This window comes from Erythrolamprus reginae, chromosome 4 (genome assembly GCF_031021105.1).
Source record: "Erythrolamprus reginae isolate rEryReg1 chromosome 4, rEryReg1.hap1, whole genome shotgun sequence".
Classification (NCBI taxonomy): domain Eukaryota; kingdom Metazoa; phylum Chordata; class Lepidosauria; order Squamata; family Dipsadidae; genus Erythrolamprus; species Erythrolamprus reginae.
Window position 1 is genome coordinate 85,296,017 of NC_091953.1, and position 23,527 is coordinate 85,319,543.

At 38.8% G+C, this 23,527-nt stretch overlaps 2 protein-coding genes across 6 annotated transcripts in view; one reads left to right on the forward strand and one right to left on the reverse strand.

The window, feature by feature from the left end:
• The window catches only part of ARHGAP6 (Rho GTPase activating protein 6), a 372,896-nt gene that overhangs the window by 224,405 nt on the left and 124,964 nt on the right, over nucleotides 1–23,527 (forward strand). The gene's annotated exons all lie outside the window — the stretch shown is intronic.
• AMELX (amelogenin X-linked) lies at nucleotides 8,566–21,572 on the reverse strand. The gene is made up of 6 exons (XM_070751812.1): nucleotides 21,567–21,572; nucleotides 20,364–20,434; nucleotides 15,736–15,774; nucleotides 13,628–13,672; nucleotides 10,218–10,616; nucleotides 8,566–8,586 (listed from the first exon to the last, which is right to left on the reverse strand). The coding sequence occupies exons 2-6, from the start codon at nucleotides 20,424–20,426 to the stop codon at nucleotides 8,581–8,583; spliced, it is 552 nt and encodes a 183-aa protein (XP_070607913.1). The 5' UTR covers nucleotides 20,427–20,434; nucleotides 21,567–21,572; the 3' UTR covers nucleotides 8,566–8,580.

Sequence of the window (23,527 nt, forward strand, 5' to 3'; positions counted from 1 at the left end):
AGCATAGATATAGTCCCATGGGCTCGGCACCACCTGCGCCCATTTCCATTACCATTTCAAAAGAGAAAGCATATAAAGCAAAGGGTCAACAGATTCCGCAGGGAATCACTGGACGCTCTACCCGTAGCGCAGCTGCCTCAGCAGCCTGGACCACGCAAGCGTCCCTCGAGGACATCTGCAGGGCAGCCACATGGGCGAAACCATCGCATAGATTCTTTTGCCTCATCGGAGGCTGCCTTTGAGAGGCAGGTATTACAAGGAGTATTTTCGAACTCAACACCCCTGGTCCAGCCTACTCCTCCCTCTACTTAAGGCTTGGGCATATCCCATGTTGGACTCTCCTTGCAAGTGCATTGGAGAAGGACTGTTGAACTTACCTGAACGGTCTTCTCAATGTACTGCAAGGATAGTCCAAACCCTCCCGGCTTTAGGGACCAGGGTTTTGGTATTCAGGTAAGTTTCGTATTTGGACAAGTTGATATGGTTAGTTAATAAAAGTTTTATGTTTTTACTGCTCCTTCGTTTTCTTTGACTGAGGGGCTAGGGGGCGGTGCCCACTTAATATTAAAATTAAAACTCAGTCCCTACCAATCAGACTGAAGTATTACCCACGTTGGACTCTCCTTGCAGTACATTGAGAAGACCGTTCAGGTAAGTTCAATGATCCTTTTAATCTATTGAAAGCCTGAACTGTGTATTACACAATTGTTGCCAACAAACTAGTACAGAAGACCATATTAATTAATGCTTTGCCCCTTGTATGAAATGAACATGGCCTTGAGAATCTTGACTAACTGGAACATGCCTAAAATATAACTTTTTGAAAAAACTTGTCACAGCAGGTCCCAAAGCACCTTTTCCCCTGTACATCTTTTTGTTTGTTTGATTATAATTTGACAACCAAATTTGAAGCAAACGGGTACGTATGTAATCCAGTATTTTATAAAGTCCCTCTATTCTTCTGTGCAAAGCGGAAAGAACAAGGCAGATGAACACCATCTGGGTTTTGTCCTAATCCAATGATGGAGGCCAAGATACCGCTTAGTGGATAATTTGGCTTGGGTGGCTAATGTCTAAAGCCATGTCTAATGTTTGCAATCCAGTATTATTTGTCCAATATATGTCCAATATATGTCATCTCATTAAATTATCAGATATTAAAACACATATTTCTGATGGTCTTAGGAACATAGACAATGGATCATGTAGAGAAGAACACTAAGAAAAGGAAATATATTGAGGATTTTTACAGTATGGTTTTAACTCAAATTACAGCAGGAATTGAGAAACCGCAATATATCAGCCGAATGTATGAAGCTGAACAAATTAAAATGCCATTTTGATAACAAGCATCCAAGCTTTGCCAGCAAGGATACCAACTATTTTAGGAGCAAAGCTGATGGACTCAAGAAAGTCAGACTTGACACTGGTGGCAACTGCCACAAACAAAACATAGCAGACAATGAAGCTTGATATTTGGTGGCGCTTAGAATCACCAAAGCTATGAAACCTCACACCATTGCTGAGGAATTACCTTTGCCAGTGGCCAAAGACATTGTTCGAGCTATGATCAGAGACAAATTTGTAACGAAACTGAGTACAATTTCCTTATCTAATGATACCATCCATAGAAGAATAGATGACATGTCTGCTGATATTCAGGAAATCTAGGAAATTAAATCTGCTCCACTTCTAATATTTAGTATCCAGCTTGATGAATCTACAGACATTGCAAACTGTATACAGTTACTGGTTTATGTGAGGTATATTATTGATGGCGACATTTCTTTTTTGCAAACCTCTATTAAACGACGACGACTGCACACGATGTATTTGACACAGTTGGTTCATTTCTGAAGCAGCATAAGATCTCTTGGGAAAAGCTTTGTGGTGTTTGCACAGATGGTGATCCAGTTATGCTAGGATGTTGATCTGGATTTCAACGTTTAGTACTGAATGAGTCACCAAAAGTTATCCAAACTCACTGTATGATTCATCAGCAAATATTAGCAACAAAGATGCTGCCACAAGAATTACAAGAAGTAATGAAAAGCGTCATAATTTCTGTCAATTTTGTAAAGCCGAGCAATTTAAACAGTCAACTGTTTTCACAACAATTCAACACGTTGGATGCACTGAACAATACTCTGCTATTTTACACTGAAATAAGATGGTTGTCAAGAGGAAAAGTTTTAAAACATGTTTTTAAGCTTCGTGATAAACTCAAAACATTTTTAATCAGAAAGCAAGACCACAGTTTGAAGCACTTTTCAGCAATATAGTGAACTACAGAAAATAGCTTATTGGTTGACATCATTGCCATTTTGAATTAGTTAAATTTATCACTGCAAGAACAAAATGCAACATGCCTTGATTTGTCTTTCATTCCAAATGAAATTTCAACTTTGCCCCACCCCCCAAAATGGATGAAAATAAAATTTACATGTTGCCTACCTTATCTGCTTTCTTTGAGGAACATGACATTGAACCAGACAAGAGGATTACAATGATATTTTTTGTGAGGGAACACTTGCACATGCTTGCAGATTAAATATTGTACAGTGGTACCTCTACTTAAGAATGCCTCTACTTAAGAATGCCTCTACTTAAGAACTTTTCTAGATAAGAACTGGGTGTTCAAGATTTTTTTGCCTTTTCCTAAGAATCATTTTCTACTTAAGAACCAGAGCTCGGAAAAATTTCCCAGGAAATTTGAGAGCAGCACAAAGGCCCGGCCAGTTTCCTGCCATTCCCCCTTTAATCCCGGCCATCTCGGGCTTTTCTGGACTGCCAGAGGAGCCTTTCGGTGGCGCTTAAGGAGGCTTTGGCAGTCCAGAGCGAATGAAGCATTTTCCTTTCTCTGGGTGCTTGGAGAGGGAATTAACCACTTTGCTGTGGTGACTCCCTCGCGCTGCCTCCCATACACCTGGCGCGAGGTTGCCTCCCAGAGCATGGAAAGGCAAAAAGGGGTTCTTTGCCCCATCTTCAGCCAAACCGAGGAGTCACCACAGTGAAGGAAAGGCGTCGGTTACAAAGCAAGCAAGAAGAGAGGGGAGCCCTTCAGCATGGGAAGGTAGAGGAAGCAGGTAGCAGCAGCAGCAGCCGCCTTTCAGTCAAAGGAGCAGGAGGTTCCCCCCTCTTGCCCCCTGGGTTTCTCTCTCTGGCGCAGTGTATGGAAGGCAGCCTCGCGCCGGTTGTATGGGAGACCTGTGCTCTTCCTCGCCACCTCAGAGTTCCTCTTTTTTTTTAAGCCTTAAAGTTTTGGATTTGTTTTATTCCCCTCACCTCACCACCTTCCTTCGGCAGTGGCTGTCCTCCTCCTCTTCTTCTTCCTTCTCCTCCCATCCAAATTCTGAGCTTTTATTTTATTTCTTTCCTATTGGGTTTGCACACATTATTTGCTTTTACACTGATTCCTATGGGAAAAATTGCTTCTACTTACAAACTTTTCTACTTAAGAACCTGTCACGGAACAAATTAAGTTCTTAAGTAGAGGTACCACTGTACTTTCCAAATCTACCTGAAACCCCTTTTGTACTTGCCAGAAGCCCATTCTTAGTCAAAGTTGAAGATGTTCCTGAGTCAGCACAAGAGGAGTTCATTGAACTTATTAACAGTGATGCAGTGAGAACTGATTTCTCTACAATGCTAGTTACAAATTTCTGGATCAAATGTTCACAGTCATATCCTGTTCTGTCTCAGATTGTGTTGCACCATCTTCTTCCATTTCCAGCAATGTATCTTTGTGAAACAGGTTTTTCCAGGTTATTGGTTATCAAGTCTAAATACGGAAGTGGATTTATTGTGGAAGATTATATTTGTTGCGTTCTTGCAAAAACTGCCCCGAAAATTTTTGATCTGGTCAAAAAGAATCAGTCTCAACCTTTGCACTGACATTGGCTTTTTATACATACTGTCGCAAAGTGTAGCAATGAAGAGTATTAAGGGGTCACGGTATTAGAAAGTTTGAGAACCACTGCTTATGTCCTAAAGCTCTTCAAAGATCAGCATTTGATGGTAATCCTAAAATCTTGGAATGTACTTGCAAAGTACTCTAAACACTCTCTTTTGGTTCTTTTGAATGCATAGCAGAAGTAGAATAATATAAATTACAGACAGGGCTTTAATTCTAGCAAAGCAGTTTTTCCATGGAGGGCTGAAACTATCCCCAGTGGAAACAAATGCTCTGCATATTTCCATTAGAGGAAACTAGAGATTCTTGACTTGTAGGGAAAGATTTTCTCTTTCAGTGTAATATTTCAGCAAGATTTAACAATCAGGAGAAATTAGGCATGGACAATGTTTTTAATTGCCCTTTATCTTTTTCTTTATCTTATAATCACTGGGCTTTTTTTCTATTTATCTCTTGTGCTTTGATTGCATTGCCTCTCTTTTGGCTGCTACTTCTCAAGTCTCTGTGAGGTCCCAGGAGTTCAAAGAGTGTCTTTTCAAATCTGTTTTAATTTTGGAGACATGATACCAACTAAATTGACTTTAGGCCAGTCACTGTCTTTAAGCTGCATCCACCTCACAGACTTGTGTATAAATATTGGTTAATTTTTCACTTGGGAGAACCTAGACTAATACTCACTTTAGCTAAGTGTCAACATGGATGAAAGGTCTTCAAACTTTTACATTGTGGTCCCAAAGCTGCGCTGGTCTTTGGATATGGCAAGTTATCTGAATACCACAACTCAATCCAAAACAGACAATTAGTTCATGTCCCCCTAGAAGCAAGTAACTAGTTTTTTTCATGATCTTCTTTTATATCTTAAACAACATACGTATTAGGTAAAATACTAAAGTAAGTTCCTTGATGCTTTTCTTTTCTCACATGATACTGTCTAAGAACAGATTCTAGATAAGATTTTTTTTAAAATTTGCATGCTGACAGAAACACCCTAGACATTCTTAGCTTCTGAGATCAGATGTTTTTGGGATAGAATGGTTATAGGTTCGTCTTAAAAATTATTGAAGTATTTCTTCCTTTGAATTATAAAGAATCTCTTCTGTTATTTGAATCTGACTGATAATGGTTATTTTTCATTAGTATTTTTCTGCATTAATGTATGGCGGTGTTGATTATGTTAACTTTTAGGAACAGTGTTATTTTAAACTTCTTGGAAGGAGATCTGCTTTTTTTCATCAGCAAAAGGAAGATTTCTGGCTTGCAATCAATTGTTGCTTCATAATTAATGATTACTCCCCCTCTTTACCCAGGTTTCTCAGATAAAATATGGCTAGCAGGTGAACTTCCACCAAATGTTTTAAAAAGCTACTTATTTTTAAATTCATTAGAGTATTTTGAGGAAACTAGTATAGCATGTGTAATATTTCTATTAGAATAATATTTTAATTTGCTATTAACAGCTAAAATGTCTCATAATTGCGAGTTTTAAAAGAAATTAGTAAAACTAATGTAACTTAACAGGTAGGAAACTCTTTTTTTTTAAAGGAAGAAAATAGATAAACATTTAGTTGGAGGTTCTTCATTGCCTGCACTTAATGAGAGGATAAGAATAAGGTACATCATTGCAAGCAGCTTTTTAGGGGGAGAAAAAATGAAATGCTGGCAGAGGTTAAGTATGTAAAAAGGAAATGAAGGGAGTTAGCAGTGCAGTCCGGATATTTATTTTTAATTTGATACATAACAAGGATTGTTTAAAAATACCGGTAATCCTCCACTTGCAAAAGTTCATTTAATGATCATTCAAAATTACAATGGCACTGAAAAAAGTGACTTATGACTGTTTTTCACAGTTACAACCTTTGCAGCATCCCAGTTACAATCTTTGCATCATCCCCATGATCATGTGATCAAAATTCAGGTGCTTGGCAACTTTTTATGACTGTTGCCATTTTCCAAAATCATGCTAACTTCTGACCAGCAAAGTCAATGGGAAAGCCAAATTCATTTAGCAATTAGGTTAACAACTTAACAATAGCAGTGATTCACTTAACAACTGAGGAAAGATAGATCCTAAAATGGGGCAAAACTCACTTAACAAATGTCTCACTTAATATACAGAAATTGTGGGATTAATTGTGGTCATAAGTCAAGGATTACCTGTATCCTGATTAGATAGATAGATAGTTAGATAGGTAGGTAGGTATCATTTTCAGAGTGTAAGACGCACCAGAGTATAAGACGCACCTTAGTTTGGGGGGAGGAAAACAAGGAAAAAAGACCTCTGCTTCCCCAGCAAACAGTACAGATGACATACACTGTTTGCAGTGTATTTCTGTGCATGTGTCTCTGACACAAAGAAATAGCAAAGAATTAGAGAAATGTACATTATGGTAGTATATTAGTGCCAGAAAGTTTTCTTAAATGTAGTCACACTAACTCCTCCCAATTATTTAAATAGATCTAGTCCTCACCTGGTTGCCGCCACACACACTTGGCACAATTTGAACCAAATAAGTTTATCTTGGTCTCATTGGATTACAGGACATGGTTCCAGACCATGTCCTTAGTCTACTTGTCTGTAGCAAACCGTTTGTGGGTTTTCTTGTGCATCATCTTTAGAAGAAGCTTCCTTTTGGGATGATAGCCCTGCCAACCAGTTTGATGCAGCATATGGCATATGGTCTGAGCATTGACAGTCTGACTCCCCACCCCACCCCTTCAACCTCTGTCTCAATGCTGACAGCACTCATACATCTTATTTTCCAAAGCCAACTTCTGGATATGACGCTGAGCACAGGCCGCTTCTGAACTCCAGGGCCAGTAGGCCACTTCTGGATTCCAGGGCCAGGAGGCCCAGTAGGCCCATTTTTCACCCTCCCCAGGCTCTAAAGGCTTCCCTGGAGCCTGGATAGGGCAAAAATGCCCTCCCTCATTCCTCTAGAGGCCCTCTGTAAGCCGAAAACGCCCTTACATAGCTTCCCTCTGAACCAAAAATCAACTGGTCAGCATGCACATGTACGTTGGAGTTGCGCTAGGGCAATGACTTGTGTGCCAGCAGATATGGGTCCATGTGCCATCACTGGCCTCAGACATCTTTTTGTAGAGGAACAATTCGTTTTTTCAGATCTTGAGAGTTCATTGCCACCAGGTGCCTTGGTGACAGATAGATAGATAGATAGATAGATAGATAGATAGATAGATAGATAGATAGATAGATAGATAGATAGATAGAGTGAGAAACAGACAGACCAACAGACCAGTATAATGACTACTTCAGCTTCAACCGCAACAACACAAGAGCACGCAACAGATTCAAACTTAATATTAACCGCTCCAAACTTGACTGTAAAAAATATGACTTTAACAATCGAGTTATCGAAGCGTGGAACTCATTACCGGACTCAATAGTGTCAACCCCTAACCCCCAACATTTCTCCCTTAGACTATCCACGATTGACCTCTCCAGGTTCCTAAGAGGTCAGTAAGGGGCGTACATAAGTGCACTAGTGTGCCTTTCATCCCCTGTCCAATTGTCTTTCCTTTATCTCATATATCATATATATTTTCTTCCATTCATATATCTTCTCTATTTTTACATATTATCTTTATATATATATTACTTCATGTCTATTCTCTTCCATATGTATTGTGTATTGGACAAATGAATAAATAAAAATAAAATATAAGAGAATAACAAGTCACATAACTCCAGGATAGGAAAAATGGCTATTTGTGCCCATTTTGACATAATAACTTAGGGATGTACTAACTTTTGTTGCCAACAGTTTAGACATTAATGACTGTGTATTGCATTATTTTGAGGGAACAGCACATTTACACTGTTATACAAGCTGTATGCTCACTATGTTACATTGTAGCCAAGTGTTTTTTCTTCAGTGTTGTCACATCAAAAGCTATATTTAAATATTTACCAAATGTGAGGGGGTGTACTCCTGTGATATACCATAGATAGATTAGATAGACAGACAGACAGACAGACAGATAACACACATTTGTTGAAATATAATATCAATATAAAGGTAATACATGCAGATGTTGTAGTTCTGCAAGAGAGTTTACCTTGGCATTTTGTGGTTTAATAAGACAATGTTGATCTAACGGTTTTCAAAATAATCTTGTTTTGTCTTTGATTTTCATTTCATCTTTCTATCTTTTCACACATGCAAACTATATTTTTATAATCTTTTAGGCAATAAATCCCAATTATAATTTTTTGGACTTGAAATGAGACATTAGCTTTATGTCTGATATTAAACAATATTATTCTTTATATTACTGAATCATTGCTTCTTAATGTGTTTTATGTGTAATTTATTAAGAATAATGAGTATTTAATTTTTCAGTTTTTTTATAAGTCATATAAACAACCGCATTGTTTTCCCCTTTGACAGAAGAGACAATCTTGTAATATAAGGATGCTAAAGTACTTTATTGGTTATACTTCAAAAATCATATCTCCACAATTACTGAGAAAATTTTTGTTTTCTTGTTTTATCTGCTTCTATCTATAATTCTATAAATTTGGATTAATGGAAACTTTTATTACTGACTGCATAAAACCTCTGGAATCTTGAGAACATGTAACATTATCTAAAGTATTGCTTTGCTTGCACTAATCTTCACTTCTTTAATCATGGTATCTTCATTCTTTAATCCTAGAAAAAGTGACAGAGACGATAAAATTAAAATCTGATTCTCAGTTATGAGAAAGCCCACTATGATAATTGGGATTGCCAGTTCTCTCTTTAAAAATAAAAGTCATAAGCTATGTTCAAAGTGACATGAGTTATAAGGTCTCTGGTCGTACTGTTTATAAAGCAACAAAGCCTTGGAAACATACAGTTTTATACAATTTCAAAGATAGAGTTGTGTCATGGAAGTTATTCTCCATCCTATAGGAGAGTCCACAGTCAGTGGGTTGACCTCCGTCCGTCAGCCAATCAGGACTGAGCCCATGTTATAAAAGCTCCAGTTCTGTCAATCTTCCCGCTTTTTTCCTCAGTCCTCAGCAGGACAGGATGTGTGGAACTATTTTATGGCATTTCTTTTCATTGAACTTGGTATCAATTCAAGCAATAATAATGCTTGGAAATCAGTTGAGTTGATAAATTGAAATGCTGAATGTAATATAAGTACATAAGGTGTAGGGATTTTTGTTGTTGTTGTGTTGTTGTTTTTGCTCAACTAGAAAAGAGTGCTAACTACAGGTAGTCTTCACTTAATGCCTGGTCTCTTAGGGACCATTCAAAATTCTGATCGATCTCCCCAGAGCTACATACGACCCAGTTCCAAAGCTCTGGTGTTTGCAATACCAGCACTACCTTGACCACTCATATGATTGTGTTTTGTGCATTTGACAAGTAGCTCACATTTACAGCTTTTTGCAGGGTGCTGTACTCCTGCAACCATAATTTTCAGCTTTTTTGCTGATTAGTGGCTTTTACTTTCAGTTTCCAGCAAAAACAAAAACAAAAAACACCCATTGAAGAAAATGAGTTCATTTAACTACTAGAGTACTTTGCTTACTTACCACCATTAAAAAAATTGTAAAATCTGATGAGTTCCACTTAACGACTGCAGTCGTTAAGTGGAACTCATTTACAACTGTAACTCTGGGCTCAATTATGATTGTAAATAAAGGAGTACCTGTATTGCATAAAATCACTACACTATACTATAACTAGTGGTATCTCTAGTTACCAACATAATTCATTCTGTGACTAGTTTCTTAAGTAGAAAAATTTGTAAGAAGAAGCAATTTTTCCCATAGGAATCAATGTAAAAGCAAATAATGCATGCGATAGGGGAAACAACAGGGAGGGTGGAGGCCCTGTTTCCTCCTAGGAGATTCCTAGAGAGGCCCCATGGAGGCTTCTCCCCATCTTTTCCGGCCCTGTTTCCTCCCAGAAGATTCCTAGAGAGGCCCCACAAAAGCTTCTCCCTGCCTTTTCTGGTTACAGTTTCAGAGGCTTGGGTTTGTAAGTGGAAAATGGTTCTTGAGAAGAGGCAAAAAAATCTTGAACACCCTATTCTTATCTAGAGAAGTTCTTAATTAGAGGCGTTTGTAGGTAACACTGTATATATATTGTGTTGTTGTGCATTGACTAAGAAGTAAAGCAGATTGTGTGTGTGTACATATAAAATTTAACATATAATTTATTTTCAGATGTATAACAAACATCTTGATGCTGCCATGATCCTTAAAAATGTTAGTCTCTAATAGGGAGAAATAGACTAGCATAGTTACTCTTCTGGAAATTGTAATATTATAGTAAAAAGTACTTACTACTTCTTCTTTCTTGGTGTTATGAGCTGGCCATGATTCAAGAGGTGTATCTGGGATAAGGGGAGGTAGTGGGTACATGGGCTGATTGGCATTCCCTGGTTGCTGAGGGTTCATTGATTGATTTGGATTTACTGGTGGTTGGGGTTGCATTGGATGCTCGCCTGCTTGTGGTTGAAGTGGATGCTGGATAGGCTGATAGTGTGGGATTAATGCATTATGCCCATTTAATGGAACAAATGGATTAAGGCCTGGTTGCTGCAAATGTGGGTTCTGAGGAGGCTGCATTTGATGGAGAGCTGGGTGTATTGCATGGATTCCATGAAAGTGAGTTGGGTGCATCATTGTTCCTCCATTATGGTGCATCCACCCTCCCATGGGCTCATAGCCATAACGTGGATACTGTAATGAGACAAAAAAAAAAAGATTATTCATGTGCATAGAATGCCAATTACTACGAATCATACAGCTTCATATTTTTCACAAAATACTATTTTGTGAAATAGTACAGTATTATACTATTTAAATATTTGTATACTATTATTATACAAATATTTCTATAAATTGTATTCTTGCAGCATTAAGAAAGTTGGTGATTTATTCAGCTATTTGAAGTATAGTGACTGCAACTGCTATTATTATACAATATGAGTTGATTACATGTAATTTAACTATACCTACTAACTTCCCCTACAGCAGTGTTTCCCAAACAGTGTGCCGCGGCACACTAGTGTGCCGCGAGATATGGTCAGGTGTGCCGCGAAACTCCTAGGGAAGTTCCAGCTGGGCGGGGGGCTGACGGTGCTGGTGCCTCGGACCTGGAGCTCCCACTCGCAGCTGCCCCCCGGCTACTGCCCGATGCCGCTGTTGCTCTCCTGCTGGGCCCCAAAGAAGGAAGGCGGGGAAAAAGGAGAGCTTCATTCTTCGCACCGGCAGCAAGAGGAGGAGGGCGCCATCAGCAGCGGCACCAGGTAGTAGCCGGGGGATGGCGGTGGCAAGAGCTCCAGGGTGGAGGCACCAGCAGCCCCCTGCCCAGTTGGAACTTCCCTGGCGGGGGCGGCAACCAATGTCCTTTGGGGCCAGGAGGGAGGGCACTGGCGGTGGGAGCAGGAGGGTGCCGGACTGCGCACGCCTGCGCCAGCGCACCCCAAAATGCCAGCGCACCCCAAAACGCCCCCCGCGCACCCTTTTCCAAGGGCGCACCCGAAGCCGCGGCCGCCCCTCCGCGCCTCTAGCCCCCTCGAGCCTTTGGCTACTCTCCGCAGCCTTCGCTGAAAGCGCTTTTGTCCCAGGCTCTCAGCGAGGGGGCTGCAGGAGAGGCGGTGAAGGCGATCTCTCTCGTTCTCCGGAGGCTGGCGAAAGTGATTTTCAATGTCGGGCGCGCAGGCTGGCGTGCAGTCTCCCCTTCCCCCTGCCACATTCAAAGTAAGCCGGCAGGGGGATGGGGAGAGAGAGCGCGCCGGCCCGCGCGCCCAACATTGAAAATCACTTTCGCCAGCCTCCGGAGAACGAGAGAGATCGCCTTCGCCGCCTCTCCTGCAGCCCCCTCGCTGAGAGCCCGGGACAAAAGCGCTTTCGGCGAAGGCAGCGGCGAGTAGTCAGGGGCGCGAGGGGGCTAGAGGCGCGGGGGCCGGTGGCCGCGGCTTCGGGTGCACCCTTGGAAAAATCACTTTTGCTAGCCTCCTGAGAACGAGAGAGTGAGAGCGACAGAGCAAGATAGAAAGTGGGAAAGAGAGAGAGAGACAAAGAGGGGGTAGAGAAAGAGATAGCAAGAGAGAGAGAATGAGAGAGAGAAAGTGTGAGAGAGAAAACAAGAGAAAGTGAGAGAGAGAAAGGGGGTAGAGAAAGAGATAGCAAGAGAGAGAACGAGAGAAAGAAAACAAGAGAGAAAGCAAGAGAGAGAGAAAGAAAACAAGAGAGGGAAAGTGGGAAAAGGAGAGAGGAGCAAGGGGGGGAGAGATAGAGAACGAGGGGGAGAGATAAAGACAGAGAAAGAAAGAGAGATGAGAGAGGAAGGAAGAGAGTGAGAGAGAGGAAGAAAGCAAGAGAGAAAGAAAGAGAAAGAAAGATGAGTGAGGAAGGAAGAGAGTGCGAGAGAGAGAAAAAAGCAAGAGAGAGATAGCAAGAGAGACAGAGAGAGAGAGAGCAAGGGAGAGAGAAAGACATAGAGGGAGGGAAGGAGGGAGAGAGAGAGCAAAAAAGAGAGGAAGAAAGAAAGAAAGAGGGATGGAGAGAGAGAAAGAAGGGAAGGAAGAGAATGAGGGAGGGAGAAATAGAGCGAAAGGGAGGAAGAGAGAGATTTTTTTTGTCCAAACTTTTCTTTAGCCGCCTCCCCCCTTCAATGTTCCCCAGGATTTTGAAAATATGAATAATGTGCCACGGCTCAAAAAAGGTTGGTAAACACTGCCCTACAGCATCCCTGTTATATATTGCTTCACTACAGGTAGTCCTTACAACAGTTAAAACGCCACTGAAAAAAGTGACATGATCGTTTTTCAAACTTGTGACTGTTGTAGCGTCCTCTTGGTCATGTGGTTTACATTCAGATGCTTGACAACTGACTCACATTTTTGTGAGCAGTGTCCCAGGGTCATGTGATTGTCTTTTGCAACCATCTGACAAAAAAAAGTCAACAGGGAAGCCAGATTCCCTTAACATCCGTGTTACTTATTGAACAACCACAGTGATTCTCTTAACAAATGAGGAAAGAAAAATCATAAAATGGGGCAAAACTTAATTAACATAAATTTTTGACTCCATTGTGGTCCAAATTGAGTGTGGTACATTGAAGACTACCTATAATTTCTATTTCTGGATTATGACCATTAGGTTGATTGTACTAAGAATACGCATATGTGGATTGGAAACATGAGAAAATCAACTCCAGATTGAAGTCTTTACATTTTTGATCGGAGCTCTAATTATGCATAAGAAACTTTGAGTGCCCAAAACTAATCTGAGTAGAATCAGTTGGGCCACCTATTTTGTACTGTGTTGAAGGCACAAGCCAAAATTTTTATCCAGGAGAAAAGGGTGAAGTAGGCTTATAATAGCACAATATAAATTTTTTCAGTACTTTCCTAATCTGCAGGGAAACAGTTGCCACACTATTTTACAGTTATATTTCTGGCATATCAAAATAATTTTGTTTTCAGTAATTTAAATAAATTGTTTTAGACTTTTATGATAGAGATTATAAGAAATCTTTTTCAAACGCAATGAATCAAAAATATATAAATATTTGGAATTAATTGCTCAGGAATCAATTTAATTTTAGGACATATTAAACAAACAGAACGGTGTGGAATTACGCATATCTGAGATCAACTGTATATCCCATCTCTGACTCTATTATTGTCACTGTTACAAATTTATCAACAATTTCTCATAAGAGGCAAGATTATCTGACATACCTGATGTCCAATTATGTTCTGATACCATTTCAAAGGTGTCATTACCTTAGAAGATACAAAAACAAGCATAATTTAAGCCTGGCTTTCATACATCACACTCAATCAGTGTCATTTAGTAGTAAGGTTTTGGATAAGGATGAAGAATCTAGGTTCAAGGCATTATTTTGCTATGGAAACTCACTGGTTGACCACTACTTGTTCTCATTATGAGTTGTTACAATAGGAAAATATTGGAGAAAGGAATGCTGTATGCACCATCAAGAAGTAAGGCTAGATATAAATATAATGTGTAAATAATTTACAGTAGTATTTTATGATTTTGGCTTAATGTGGTGTGTGAAGTCAGACTGTATAAAATGTGCAATTGCTTTTGGAGTAACAAGTTTTTATTAAGATGCATTCTTAATGCACCCAAGTATTACTTAGAAATATTCCATGCTACCTTTTTATGTCTTTAATAATATTACATGCTACAGCATACAGCATATTGCCAATATTTTATATCTACTAGTAAATTATATTTAATTTAGATAGTTAATTTTCAAATAGGTAGTGGAGTGCTTTTAATTAAAAGCCTACATTGTACATGCCTAAGCATTGGTTAATTATTTTCCTTTTACAGTATATAAAATGTCTGAAAAGCCACCATTGCATTGCTTGAACAAAGTCTATTTATCACATTTTATTTCCAGTTACAATAGCCTATGGATAAAGTGAGAGATTGTGGAAATGGTGGTAATGGAAAGAATGTTAGATATAAACAACTAAGAGATAGGAGGGGAATGCACTAGTAGGTTATTCATAAACAGCATTTAATCCAGGTGGTTAAAATCTTAGGGCGTTGGAGGATTATTCAGAATGTTATTAGATACTCCACCTTAATGAACTCACGGACAAATGAAGATTGGAAATTTTCTTAGTTTCCAAATTTCTTACCTTACCTCTAAAACTAACATAACAATCACCTTACTGAAATATTGATATCTGAAAATCTTCCTTTGATCTTGCTCTTTGATAGGTGTATACCAATTAAATTCAGATAAAACAAGATGGAATATTTTTCAGAAGGTTTGGAGTACAATGCTGAGTGAATAAAACTCAAAATGACTTCAAATTCATATTCTACTGGAAGTAATTAGGAACATTTTGGGGTATTGTGCAAATGGGAACAATGGGAAATTCAAACTATTTTGTTTTTTTAATCCTAACCCTGTCCCCATCCAAAAAAGAAGGGAAATAATTAGTTGCTACCTATCACCTAACCCAGAATTGGGCAGCCACTTACTGTGCTAACCAGACAGTCCTTGGCAGCTGGCGTGGGCAGGCGCACTACCGATATGTGTTCAGCAAGCCACATTTTGTGATATTTCAGCTATTTTTGCCAGGATTTTTGCTTCTGCGCATGCGTAGAAGCAAAAAAAAGAGAGGCAATTTTAATCAGGAATCTGTTCGCCATGCCATTCCTGGGCCAAAATCTCTCGGTCATGCCATTCCCGGCCATTTCCACTGGCTGGACGGTGTTCCCACACACACACATAGGGGGAAGAGCCTATGACTGACCTGACCCATAAAAACCTTGCCCTGTTCTCTATATCTTAAAATCTACGTTCCCAATCTCTTCAACTAACTTCAGAAACAGCATCTCCAAATGTGCCGTCTCTGAATCCCCTTGGCTTCAAACACTTTAAAAAAGTAGATTAGTGCAGCCATAGTACATATGTAAATTAAATTATTTGGATTTAAGTGCTCCAAGATTTTATTTGAAACTTGAGACAAAACTATTAAAATGCTGTGTTTTATTTCAGGAGCATGGAATGCTCTAAAAGACTGTTTTAATTCTTAGGATACTTTGAACATAGAGTGTTTAGAATATGCTTCATAAAACTGTCCTTGTTTCCCAGCATAAACAGTAAAGTTTTCAGCATATCTTGTACTTGATCATTTCTGCTGAGGGTAAGATTGCACAAATTCACTGTACTCTTCCTTGCTAAAAGTTATCAAGTCACTTGAAGACAAACATTAGACTTAGCTTTAAGTAATCGTGTGGTCTCTTATCCTTTACTGTACAGGTATGAATACAAGCGAAACACAAAATTTAAAAAATTTACCTCGTAACTGAAATTGATATAACCAGGATGTTGTGGTAGCTGGAAAAAAATGAGACATTTACATTAATAGAGAACCTATTCAAATTTTTAAGATATTCAACAGTAAGTAGGCTGAATACATTGAGATAGCTGCATTTTTCATTTTATGAAGTGATAAGCCAAATCCTGTATTGCTTTAAATATATATATATGTACAGTACATATATATAAACTAGACAACCAAGAAAGGTGAAGTTATTATCTGAAATTATATATTGAAAAAGAAAAATAATGTTCAGTTATAGTATTGCAAACATAAATAAAATACATTTAAATTGAACTTTGGAGTTGGAGGTGCAAACTCATAAGGAAAAATAATTCAAAGGAGTTATGATTCTAGCAAAATTAATAATAATTTTTTGAAACATGGACAGTATAAGATGGCAGAAAGAAGGAGAACAAAATTATATCTGAAAAGAAAAAGATATACAGTGATCCCCCGATCATTGCGTGGGTTCCGTTCCAGGACCCCTAGCAATGATCGGGTTTTAGCGAAGTAGCGCTGCGGAAGTAAAAACGCCATCTGCGCATGCGCAGATGGTGTTTTTACTTCCGCCGCAGCAGCGAGGAGCCGAAGATTGGGGTTTCCCCGCTGCCCACACAAACTCCTCGCTGCTGCCGCGCCCGCCGCTTGTCTGCCGCCTGCCTGCCCGCGCGCCCGCCCTTCGCCCGGCCACCCGCCGTTCGCTCGCTGCTCGCCTGGCCACCCGGGTTCGTTTGGCTTCGGGACATGCCGGCGGCGACGTTTTAAAACAGCCGCGCGGCTTCCCAACTGAGTCCCGAAGTCAAAGGCGAACTTCCGCGTTTGGCTTCGGGACTCAGTTGGGAAGCCGCGTGGCTGTTTTAAAACGTCGCCGCCGGCATGTCCCGAAGCCAAACGAACCTGGGTGGCCGGGCGAGCAGTGAGCGAACGGCGGGTGGCCGGGCGAAGGGCGGGTGAGCGGCGAACGGCGGGCGAGCAACGAGCGAACGGCGGGTGGCCGGGCGAAGGGCGGGCGAGCGGCGAACGGTGGGCGAGCAGCGAACGAACGGCGGGTGGCCGGGCGAAGGGCGGGCGAGCGGCGAAGGGCAGGCGAGCAGCGAGCGAACGGCGGGTGGCCGGGCGAAGGGCGGGCGAGCGGCGAGCGGCGGGCGAGCCGGGCGAACGGCGGGCGAGCGGGTGCTGGGGGGGGCTTCTCGCCCTCCCACCAGCAAGAGGAGACCCAGGGAAGCCGCCCAGCAGCTGATCTGCCCGGCGCCATCTACGCATGCGTGCCCATAGAAAAAAGGGCGCGCATGCGCAGATGGTGTTTGTACTTCCGGGTTTAAAAATCGCCATATAGCCGTTTCGCAATGATCGGGATCGCAATACCCGGGGGATCACTGTATATTATATTATAAGAAAAAGAAGTTACCATACATATAACTGGAACTTTAGCGGTAGCATCAAGAAAACTGAAACCCAAATGTTGAAAAAAGCATGCCCAAAACAGTTTTTTAATTATTTAAAAAATTAAATATTCAACACATATTTTGACTTAGTTTTTTTATGTTTGGTAAATAACCATGTTAAATCATCTTTATAAAAATAAAGCGCAGTCTATTAGCCAGATGATAGGAAAATTATTAGAAAAAAGGTCAGAAAAGTGTACTCTTATGTACACTGGGATGTATTGGTCCCAAATGGGAATAATTCATTTCACTAAATCTTGATAAAGAGAGCTCTTTGAAAAACTTATTTGTAAAGCATCGCTTTTGGATTTAGACAGTTTAGGCAATGAGGCTGATATGGAAGGGATATATTCCACCAAGAAACTGTGAAAAACAAGATGAAGCGGCAAAATAAAATCTTGAAATTAATAGAAACATAATTAAATAATGTCTGTTTACTTTGGGCAAGTTTAAACCAGATGAATTACTTTCCAGGGTAATGAAATAATTTGCTGTTGATATGGCTGAGCCTTTATGTATTTATCTAACAAATCCTATGGAACAGATAAAGTGTGAAGTAATTGCAAGGGATGAATATTTGTAGCATTAAAGGTGGAGTTTCCATTTTGGTTCAGTATACCGTATATACTCGAGTATAAGCCGAGTTTTTCAGCCCCCAAAATGGGCTGAAAAACCTGACCTCGGCTTATACTCGAGTCACCACAAGAGGGCGCCAAATCACCACAAGAGGGCGCCCCGCCAGCAAGCTAAACGGGGAGGACGGGGACAGCATGAACTCTCTCCAGGCTTTAGAAGCCTCCAGCCGGAGAGAGAAGCAGATTTGTTAAAGAGATCCACTTGGTACGGCAGCAGGGGAAGGAGGAGGAGGAGGGCAGCTCTTTCCTTTCCGCCTCCTCCCCCGCGGCTGTGGGCTATTCTGGCTCTCCACCTCCTCATTTCCCTGCTGCTGTCCCAAGTGGATCTCTTTAGCAAATCTGCTTCCCTGCACAACACATGGGGCAATAAAGGGAGAGGAGGAGGAGGGAGGATTAGGGGTGGGAGATCAAGCCAACGAGCCAGCCAGCAAGATAAAGAGGGGGGGGGGGGACACAGCATGAACTCTCTCCAAGGCTTCTAAAAACTCAAGTTTAAAGAGCCCTGGGTTAGGGTTAGAAATGCAAGAGTCTTCAAACCTGGAAAAATTAGGGCTTGTGGACTTCAACTCCTACTCCTGAAGTAGCATGACTGGTGCAGGAATTCTGGGAATTGAAGTCCACTAGTCTTAAAACTGTCAAGTTTAAAGACCCATGGGTTAGGGTTAAAAATGCAAGAGTCTTCAAACCTGGAAAGATTAAGGCTTGTGGACTTCAACTCCTACTCCTGAAGTAGCATGGCTGGTGCAGGAATTCTGGGAGTTGAAGTCCACTAGTCTTAAAACTGTCAAGTTTAAAGAGCCCTGGGTTAGGGTTAGAAATGCAAGTCTTCAAACCTGGAAAGATTAGGGCTTGTGGACTTCAACTCCTACTCCTGAAGTAGCATGGCTGGTGCAGGAATTCTGGGAGTTGAAGTCCACTAGTCTTAAAACTGTCAAGTTTAAAGACCCCTGGGTTAGGGTTAGAAATGCAAGTCTTCAAACCTGGAAAGATTAAGGCTTGTGGACTTCAACTCCCACTCCTGAGGTAGCATGGCTGGTGCAGGAATTCTGGGAGTTGAAGTCCACTAGTCTTAAAACTGTCGAGTTTAAAGTCCCCTGGGTTAGGTTTAGAAATAGGTTTAGCTTGGTTGCTAATTGAGCTACTTTTTTTACTTTTTAATTTATTGTTATTACCAGATTGCTTTCGTTTACCCTCTTTTAAATTTACAGAGCTAATTTTGGTTTTCTTTAAAATAAATATTCTAAAACATTTAATCTACTGATGTCTCAATTAATGTAATTTTATTGGTTTCCATTTTTATAAGTTATCAGTAGCCACTGCATTTTCTAACCTCGGCTTATACTCGGGTCAATAAGTTTTCCCAGGTTTTTGTGGCAAAAACTGGTGCCTCGGCTTATACTCGGGTCGGCTTATACTCGAGTATATACGGTAGTTATCAACAGAATGGTAGATTTGTAATTCCCTTGAAAATGACAAGTTTCAACGATGAAAGGATTAATCGAGAGAAGGTTTTTGAGACAAATCTTACTCTCTTTTTGACTGTGTAACATTTATAGTAGATTAAGAGAATACCAAGCAAGTATTTTAGTAAATTGAGGAAATACCATTCATGCTGTATTTCATAAAGTATTTGAAAAAGGTATCATGTACATACCTGTAGTCCTTAGTAAAATTATAACAGCATTGGAAAAAGTGTCTTATGATCGTGTTTCACACTTATAACCATTGCAGCATTCCCCCTGATCACATGTTCAAAATTCAGACACTTATCAACTAAATCATATTTGTGACTTTTGACAAGTAAAGTCAATGGGGAAGCCAAATTCACTTAGAACCATTTATTAATTTAACAACTGAAGTTATTCACTCAACTGTAAAGAAAGGTCATAATATATTGTTCACTTAACAACTATCTTAGCAAAAGAAATTTTGGGCTTAATTGTGGTTGTAGTCAAGGAGTACCTATATATAGCTTGTTTGAAGAAACTATATAATTGTACTTAGTGTGTCCATCAATAGTTCTTCATTGGATGGAGAGAAATATCAACTTGTGCACCATAGGTCAAATGGGTAGACTTTAAGGGTGATATGATGAATGATTTGTATGAAATACATGAAAGTGAACAAACTCTCATCATCTTAGAAGACAAAACTAAATTTCAAAATAATCTTAATAAATTAGGGGGAGGGGCACTGTGAATAGTGAAGCACTGATTTCCAGATGCTATCTTTGTTAGCTTAGAATAGGCTAAAATTATCTAGGGACTAAAGATGGCAGGCTACAGTACTGAAGCTCCTGTATGAAGCAGTTCTGGCCATCTTAAAAAAGAAGCCCATATAAAATATTGATATTTGTAAATTTAGGATGTTCAGAAAATGTGAAGGACATCATGTTTTCTATTCCCAATTGGTAAAAGATGTTAAACCTGAGTTTTTATTGTAGTTATTTCATGCATTTTCACTTATCATGAACTGTTAATTGTGAACCGTTAATACTCTGAGATGACACTATTTAACACTTACTGGGATTGCAAATGCAGTACTTAAGAGGCACATAATCAAAGTCCAGCTCTCCATCTTTCTCATGGAAAATCCTACAGCATTAAAAGAAATATTTTTGTCTTAGGATCGCAATGTATATATATATATTTATATTTCCTCAATGTATTGTTAAAATTATTAACTTTTAAGGGTAAAGGAGAATATTGTATCTCTGTAAAATAACAGTGGCTGTAGTTATAACACAGGAAAAATACTTCATTTCTATTGAAATTAATAAACCTTCAAGTGCTTAATTTATTAGGTTCATGGAAAAAGGCAATTATAGTGGATGTTTCCTGAAGTTGTATCTTGGCATGAATACATAGTATGCTTGCTTAGTTTTAAGACAAAGCCATTTTATATACTAAAGACTATTTCTAATATATTTCACATCCTAAAAATTCAAAAGATTTTTCTTGAATTCAATTCTGTTTCTATTTCTGACTAAAATTGCTTAGGGCATATTGTTACTTTAAAGTGCTTGTGTTGAATAAACTGAAGATTTTCATGACATCCAATAAGGGACACCTGCCTTTGAATTTGGCTGTGGAATATCTTTATACAGATTCTATAATTTAAAGCATAAAATATAAATTGTTTTTTGTTCCTGTTCCCCCCCCCCCCTAAAATAAGACATCCTCTGATAATAAGTCCAATTGGGCTTTGGAATGCATGGCAGTAAGGCCAAGTGTTTATTTCAGGGTTCAAAAAATATAAGATAGGGTCTTATTTTCAGGGAAACACAGGTATAAATTTAACATTAGATAACTTGTTGATAATGCTACTGTAAACTAAACTCTATTTGATCATTGAAAGGAATAAGGAAAATATGTGACACAAAATAATGTTTAATTAAATGTTAAGGATGAATAAGAAAAGATCAATAATTCAAAAGCAAATTTTGAGAACTCCAACAATGTAAACTTAAGTATTATTGAAATTCAGAAATGTATCTTGTTTCAGAAGCTCAAAGCTTTTATTAGATTATTTATTTTAAACATAAAATAAGCAATACTGAGGTTTAAATATAGTACTAGGTGATTCATTTTTGCCATTTCAGAAGAAAAACTGCATTTATATATATGCCAGTTGCATATGTCTATGTATATATGTCTTGATTTGACTCCAATTTTATTCTGTAAATAATGAAAATGAACAATAACTTGAGAAATTGAATAAGCTTACCTTTGATAAGTCTGTTGGATGGTTTGCTTCAGAAGCCTTGATAGTTCAAGGATTTTTTCTTTCTTTGGCTCATATTTAAACAGTTTTTTCAGAGAGAACAACCAATCAGCCTTCACATTTAAATATCAGTTGTATCATATATTTTGAGACATCAAAACACACATGGAAGTGAGTATTATGGTTAAAGTATGCAGTCTTTCATTATGCATGCATAGATTAAGACATATTATTTTGTTTCTTCAAATTACCTGGGTTGGCTGAGGTGATGGTTGATTTAATCCTTGCTTTCATTAATGGTTTTTCCAAATTATCTTATTTTTATAATAAAAATTAAAATTAAGTATATTATTACTTTATTTCCTCTAATAAAAATAAATTTTCCTTCAAATAGAACTTGATTTCCAGGAGACTGCATGGACATATCCATGTCATTTTCATGGCAATATCATAGAAGTATTTCTTTGCCTTTTTCAATATAGGTACTGTCCTGTCCAATACCAACCTGAAAATAACTAGCTTCCGAGTCAAGGCTAATACTATCTCTGTAAAATAATTATTTTGTAACTGTTGTGCAAAATTATCTAAAAGAAATCAAACAATATTACTTGAAATTAACTGTTCTCCATTTTTTACACAACACTATTATCCTGTTTCCCCCCAAAATAATAAGCCCAATCGGGCTTTTGAGTGCATGGCAATAAGGCCAAGCACTTATTTTAGGGTTAAATAAATAAGTAAGCAAGCAAGCAAGCAAGCAAGCAAGCAAGCAAGCAAGCAAGCAAGCAAGCAAGCAAGCAAGCAAGCAAGCAAGCAAGCAAGCAAGCAAGCAAGCAAGCAAGCAAGTAAGTAAGTAAGTAAATAAATAAGGATCTTATTTTGGGGGAAACACGGTATTATTGTGGACATTTAGTGTTTATCCACAAATACACATATAGTATATTCAGTACATATATACATGTTTCAGATCAGCACAATGGATCATTGTTTTTAGAAATTAATTCAAGAGGTCCCTCTTACATAAAACAGGAAAGATGGAATATCGTATCAATATAAGTAATAAAATGAGAAAAAAAAAACCAATTCCAGCTCAGTCTTGAATTATTAATAACTCTGAATTCAATCTGTTTGCTTTCTTAAGTCCATTGTTTACTTTTTCCTTTTATAATAATTTCTAACATTAGTCCCATATACAGTGGGACATCTACTTATGAACCTAATTTGTTCCGTGACCAGGTTCTTAAGTAGAAACGTTCATAAGGAGAAGCAATTTTTCCCATAGGAATCAATGTAAAAGCAAATAATGCATGAAAAACCATTAAGAAAATCCAAAACTTTAAGATAAAAATCCAATAAATAAATAAATAACTGCTATTGCTATATCTTGTTTAACAATAAAGTCATAAGCTATTGATCTTTGTGGAAAATAATCATATTATGTTAGGACCTAATGTCTACTTTTCTTCCCTTTTTCTCTGAAAGTCAGAGTGGGGATAAAGGGAACCGTTCCAAGAGATATCATGTCATTGAAGCAAATGATGATTCAAACAGAATAATATTTAGAACTCTAATGCTCAGATGTGAAATCCAATCTCAAACTTCTTAATAAATTCCTTGTCCCTAATCGAGTGCAAATCAAATGCTTCTGTGTATACAGTACCTGAAGACAAGAGGATTCATCTTTTTCCAAAGTTTAAATCTGAACAAAGATTTGTTTCATATCTGTAGTATGCAGGTATGTCTTTGAACATCACAGTTCTTATTAGTTATCATGGGAGTTCAAAGACACATACAGGTGAAACTCAAAAAATTAGAATATCGTGCAAAAGTTCATTTATTTCAGTAATGCAACTTAAAAGGTGAAACTTAATATATGCTCATTACATGCAAGGCAAGACAGTTCAAGTCATGATTTGTCATAATTGTGATGATTATGGGGTATAGTTCTTGAAAAGCCATCTCAG